This window comes from Phoca vitulina, unplaced genomic scaffold (assembly GCF_004348235.1).
Source record: "Phoca vitulina isolate PV1807 unplaced genomic scaffold, GSC_HSeal_1.0 scaffold1065, whole genome shotgun sequence".
Lineage (NCBI taxonomy): Eukaryota > Metazoa > Chordata > Mammalia > Carnivora > Phocidae > Phoca > Phoca vitulina.
The window spans coordinates 3,886-10,170 of NW_022590752.1; the positions used below are offsets into that span (position 1 = coordinate 3,886).

Sequence of the window (6,285 nt, forward strand, 5' to 3'; positions counted from 1 at the left end):
TCCGTGTGACATGTGCCAGGGATGGTGGCTGTCTCTGGAGGGCCGTCTCCACATGTGGAATCTCCCGTCCAGAGGACTCTGGGTATCTGTGTGCTGAGCATGAGGCCACGGGCCCTGAGTGATGGTACCAACAGTCCACATGCCCTCAGACAGGCCCAGAGGGCGGCCCCTCCCTGGCTTCCTCCTTAGTGGAACTTCCGTAGCTCCTGGAATCTCTTCTTCCTATTATTAGCCACTTGGATTTTCCTGTCTGTGACGGACTGCCCACGTCTTTGCTTGTCTTTGTTCCTGAGCACTCTTCATAGACGAGGGAACCTGCCTTTCATCAGGTGTGTTTACATAGCTTCCCCGTTTCCAGTGGACTTCGCAGAGACCCTAGTGGGAAGGTGTCTCCGTGCAGGGAGACCAGCTCTTTATTGTGAGAGGGGCACAGCCTCAGGCCCAACACTATGCTCGGCCAGCTGGCCATCTCTCCAGCATCTTGGCTCCTGAGTTCCAGGCTCATCAGATTTCTTCTAGAGGATGGCGGCGGCCAGCCCCAGGCGGCTCGTGCTTGCTTGCATGTCTCACTCAGCTCATGGGCACCTCCGTGCTGGCCCACCCAGTGGGTGGGCAGATGTGGGGGCTGACCGGTGGTCCCTGGAGGCTGATGGTGGCCCTGAGCTTGGTGGTTGTGCAGCTGGGTTCCTATTGCCTCCTGCATTGACCACAGAAGTAGCTACTTTGGGTTTGCCCAGAGGAGACCGTGGCTTTTATGTGAGCGTGGGAAGGGGCAGTGAGTCTTGGCTGGAGATCAGCAGAGCAGGCGTGAAGGGACTGAGCTGGGTGTCTCTGGGGGTGTCAGAGGGACTCTTGCAGGGAGCAGCTAGCTGGCCACCTGGGCCTTCTGGCCCAGAACTAGCCCCTGCTCCCTTCCCTCTCGTCCCTTGACCACAACCCTAGGGGTCCTGCCTCCCACTCCCACAGGTAGACAGCTGTTCCAAAGTGTGCTCAGGTGGCATGGGATTTGTAAAAAGGAACTTTACTAAGAAACTCAAAAGGAAGGCAAGCGGGTTGCTGAGCTAGGAGCAAGAGGTGAGGTGAGGCCAGGGTGGATGCGGCTGGGAGGTGCTGACTGAGGCGGGACCCTTCGGAAGCTCCTTCTGCTGGGGCACCCCTCCTCCCGCCCCAGGAGTCCCGCCCACAGCCCTGAGCCGTCCCGTGGCTTCTCCCCAGCAGCCCTTCTGTGTGCTGGCGTTCTGCAGGGACGGAGCTGCCAGTGGCCGGCAAGAAGGCTGGGCGGGAGCTGGGGCTGGGCACAGGGGCGGGGCACTTGGACCCGGTGCCAGGGAGGTGGGACTGAGCGTGGGAGCCGAGGTCTTGCTGGACTTGGACTCTGAGTGGTGGGTGGGCCATGGGCTTCACCCTCCTTGTGCTTTGGGGGCTGCTCCGTGAGAACAGGAGTGGCCCTGACCCCAGGACCAGGGAGGAGCCCAGGGGTCAGCACCCATGCCCAGCTCCGGTCACTCTGTGGGACGGGCTTGTGCCAAAGTGGGCTGGGGTCGGGGCTGTGATCGGCAGGTCCCCTTGGTGCCTTGGACCTTGGAGCTGAGCTGGAGGCCTCTGGACGTCTGTGTGCTGGACGTCGTGTGTCTGGCCACTCTGGGGGTTTGTGTGCCCTGGTCCTCCCACTGCGTGTGAGCAGACAGCTTCCGACACGGGAGGGGCATGCACGGCCTCGCTGCCCTGTCTCTGGGCCTACTCTGCCGGCCGCACGATGTTGGCGTAGTCTCGGATGGGCTGTGGCTTCTCCCGCAGGACGGTGGCCAGGACCCACTGCACCTGGAAGGAGGGCACGTGTGAGGACAGGTCTGCCGGGAGCGCCCCCTCCCTCTGGGCCTTCCCCGCCCTGGCCGAGGGGCCTCCAGGCTCCCACCTTCAACAGGGTGGTGGTGGCGCTGTAGCTGACGCTGAGCAGGAAGAGGGTGATGAAGACGAGCAGGCTGGCCCACAGCTCGTCCAGCTCCTGGCTCTCAGCGGCATCCGCACACAGCTCCTGGAGCTCCAGCTCTGCAGGCACGGGCCGGTCAGCCCTCCCCGGTCCAGCCTCTGCATGGGCTGGCGGGGGGCGGCCGGCCTGGCCCCCCCACCCCGAGGAGGGGAGACAATAATGATGCCCTGTCCTCAGCCGCCCTCCTGGTGGTTGGAGTGGCCGCCCGCCTTGTCCAGCCCACTGTGAGCTGCCCCTGGAGGCCCAGGGGTCTGAAGCCCCGCGGGTTTGAAGGTGTGGGAGTGACCTGCCTTCTCTCGGTCCCCACCCGCTGCCCTTGCCCAGGCCACCCAGCAGCTCTCCTGTCCCTGCATCGCCTGTGGCCACTGGCCTGGCCTCCGAGCCCCGTCCCCACGCAGTTTTACTCCTGCCAGCCTGAGAACCTCTGTGAAATGTACACAGATGTCCAGCCTGCCTGGAGTCCTGAGCGGCTCAGCCGTGTGGCCGAGTCCACTGGACCTGGGGTAGCCCCGGGGATCTATGTCGTGGATGCTCTGAGGAGCTGGCTGGTTTGCGTGGACTTGCTGAGGCCTGAGGTGCCCCGCTGCCCCTGGCCCTACCAGTGCCCACTGCTCTCCCCTGGCTCTTCTGCTGTGGCCCCACTCTCCCCTGCACGTGTGCTTCCACGCTGAGGAGTGAGGGTGCGGCACGTGCATGGTCCTGGGGCCCCCGTGGCGGGCAGGAGCCTGGTGCTTCCGGCCTGGTCTTCAGAATGCGGGCCGGGTGTGTGTGCGGGCCAGGTGTGTGTGCTGCCTTTCAGTCGGATGTGGGGTGTGCGTGTGTGTGTATGAGCATGGCCGGAAGGTGGGGTCTAGGGCTGTAGGAGACCTGCACACAGGAGGGTGAATGATGGGGGTGGGCTTGGACCTGGCTCTGACCCCTCAGCCTCCTGCCCTGGGTTGAGGCCACCATCCTGTTCTGGGGTGCGGTTCAGGGGGAGAGAAGACAGAGTCCACACTCTGGCCGTGTGCATTTGTGTGTTTGTTCGTCCATGGGGTGAGGGTGACTGGGAGGGGGTCGGACTGGGGAGGCCGGGGCTTGGAGGAGGCTCCTCCGTGGGGGTGGGAGGCCTCTCCACGCCCATCTTGGAGCCACTGGTCCAGGTGTAGCAGGGAGGAAGGGCGGCGGAGTGGCCTGGGCGGGGGGTCAGACTGGGGGGCCACGTGTGACCTTGTGGTTCTTGTTGTAGGTGGTGGTGTTAAGCTGCCCTGTGACTTGTGTGGTTGAAGGGCGGCTCGGGTAGGTGTGACCTCGTGTGAGGCTCCTGGGAACTTTTCTGGGAGGGCTGGGGGCTTCCCAGGATCAATCAGGGTGGAGTGAGGCTGAGCAGCAAGACAGGGCTCTGGGTGTTGACCCCGGCCTGGTTGACTGTGTAGGCAGGGCGGGGGTGGTTAGAGGTGGGAGTGGGAGTAGGCTTGGCACTGGCCTCAGTGTGGGGTCGGGGGCCTGGCTGGTCGCGTGTATGAGGGAGGGGGCAGCCAGGGGATGGACAGGGTGGGGCAGTCGGGCTTGCTGCGTGCAGGTACCAGGGTGGGGGTCCGACTTGGCCCATCTCTGCGCTCAGAGGGCCTGTGTGTGCTGCTGGACTTGTCTGTGTCCAGAGGGCTGGCAGGAGACGGGGGAGGGGGGAGGTTGGAGGCTGAGGCCTCTGGGCCTTAAGGAGAGGGAGGGGCCGCGGGCTCGCTGCGGTGCCTGTGGTCCCTCCCCGGGTACTGCCCCCCTCCCCAGCTCTTCGGACTTCTTTGAGCGGGCATGACCCATAGTGGGGTGGCAGGGAAGGCCCTGTGACTTGGATGGCCACGGTGGGCAGAGCCTCGGCCCTGCTGCACCCCTCCTGTCCCCTCTCCTGGGGGCCCCTTCCTCTGTGCCAAGACCTCCCTGCTTGCAACCCTGCCCGCCCCCAAGAACGGGAGTGCCCAGGGCTCTGAGCAGACACTGGAGTGTTTATTGACAACGATGGACGGACGGTCTGACCAGCCCCTGCCCTGCCCCAGCAGGAGGTGCCCGGGGGAGCTGGTGGGGGAGGGGCATCATTTACCAGGGGTTTTGGACACCGTTTTCTTGAGGATCCTAGAGTCGGGCAGCGCCTCGTGTACCACTTGGCAGGTGAATTTGTTCTGATCCTCCCAGTCTGCCCGGCTAACCTCTAGGCGGCTGAAGACGAAGAAGGCGGGCCTGGAGCCGGTGACCTTGTGGGGCCATGTGGTGGCATGCTGGTCTGTCTGGATGGGGCTGTCATTTCGAAGCCATTGCACCGAGATGTCCGCGGGGAAGAAGTTCTGGATCAGGCACGTGAGAGTGACCCTGTCCTTGGTCCCCTTGTCCTCCTCTGGGGGCAGGAACACGTAGACATCCGGGGGGGCACGCTTGCCTGTGGGCACGTGTGGGGTAAGCCCAGGCTCCCGCGCAGGAGGCCCGCCCCCTCCCCTGGGCCTGTGGCTCACCGGCGGTCTTGGCAATGGAGCGCACGATGTCCTTGGGCAGGTCTGGGTGGGTCACCGTGCAATGGTAGGTCTCGCCCTCAATCCAGTCCTCCGTGTTCACCGGCAGGATGGACGTGACGCTGACTGTCCCGTTGAACTGAATCTTTGGCTCCCACTGGTCTGGGTACACGGGTTTCCCGCTCTCCCGGGTCCAGGTCAGACTCATGTCCTTCGTGCTGGCCAGGTCCACCACCAGGCAGGTGATCTTGGGCGACTTGTGGACATACAGGTCGAGCGGGCTGGGCGGGCTTAGGTAGCTGCTCACGCCTCGGGGGTCGGACTCTGTGGTGTGTGGGAGGGGCTGCGTGAGGGCCTGCCTGGGCCTCCTCTCTGAGCCCGAGTGTCTGGGTGTCAGCGGGGGTGGGGGGCCGTACCTGTGCACTTGCGAGCGTTATCCTCAAAGGTGAAGCCTTGATAGGTGACCTGGCAGGTGTAGGTTTTTTGGGATACCCACTCGCCCTGGGTGATGTTGAGCTCACTGTGGGTAGAGATCACGTTGCCCTCCCGTGTGCCGGGCGCAGTGTATGGGAATATGTTTGTGGCCTTCTGCCCATCCACCAGCCAGATGACCTCCATGTCCCCTGGGATGTAGCCAGAGATGAGGCACAGGAGCTGGATGGTGGTGTGGGTGTCGCCGAGCGGGTTGCAGGAGGAGTGGAAGAGCTTCACGAGGGGCGGCGCGAAGTTCATGGCACATGCTAGGGTAGAGGTGGCAGCATGGCGTTGGCCTCCCTGAGCCCACGGAACTCGCCTGCCGGCCTGGACCCTGCGTGCTCCGCGTGCGCCGGGCATTACCCGGCATGACGGCATGTGAGCTCACCCACCGCTCCCGCCCGGCCTGTCCCTCCTCCCTCCAGGGTCGTGTGGGCAGCCCACCCCGGCTCACCTCTGAAGGTCTTGTTGACGGCGGGGGACTCAGTGTGAGCCACGCTGCAGGTGAACTTCTGTTTGGCCCACTCGCCCCAGGCAGTCACCTGGCTGACGGCGCTGTGGAGGCCGGAGGTCTGGTCGAAGGCGGGGGGGAGGGTGGCGATGCTCTTGTTTAGGGACCCTGTGTCCCAGGTCACAGTCACCGGCTTCGGGAGGTAGCCCGTGACCAGGCAGCCCAACGTCACCAAGGTGGTACTCTCCATGCCCTTACAGCAGGAGGTCAAGGGGAACACGGACAGGTCCTGGCTGGAGGCTGTGGGGATGGGCCAGTGTCAGTCATCCCATCACATGCTGGGCCCACTGCTGACCCGGGGCATCCTGCTCCCAGCCCCCTGGGAGGGGGTCTGAGAAGGAGACGCGTGGGGCAGAGATGGAGGGGGCTCTGGCATCCCTCCTCCAGCCTCTGTCCTTAACCCCTGATTCTGCTGGAAGCACCCTCTGAGGAGCCGCTGTGCCCGTCAGAAGCAGTGGCTGCCCTTAGCCTCGGCCAGGACTCCCTGCCCTCAGCCCTGAGGGGCAAGGATGTGGGGTTCTTGGGGAGTAGGGGTGTGTGACCCCCCTCTCCTGACCAGCCAGGCCTGTCTGGTCCTCTCCTGTCCCTGCAGAGCTTCCAGGGGGCCTGACCAGTGGCCCCGTTCATAGAGGAGAGGACCCCGGAGCAGTCCTCCCCCAATCGGTGACCTGGGATGCGTGCCCACCTGTGCCCCCTCGGCCTTGGAGGCCAGACCCAGCTTGTGCTGGCCCTGCCCTCAGCTCCCCTCTGCCACCCTGTCCAGGGGAACCAGTCCCGGGGCCTCGTGGCGGCACCGCTCACACAAACCAGCTCCACACCCAGCCTCACTA

The 6,285-nt window shown here is 64.5% G+C and overlaps 1 gene segment (V, D, J or C); it reads right to left on the reverse strand.

The window, feature by feature from the left end:
- Positions 1–4,059: 4,059 nt before the first annotated feature.
- On the reverse strand, positions 4,060–5,695 carry LOC116629466 (the record flags this gene model as incomplete). The annotated part of the segment is given in 4 exon segments: positions 4,060–4,400; positions 4,474–4,794; positions 4,887–5,210; positions 5,399–5,695. Coding segments are annotated over 4 exon segments (1,283 nt in total), but the record flags the coding sequence as incomplete, so codon positions are not given.
- Between the last annotated feature and the right edge of the window lie 590 nt (positions 5,696–6,285).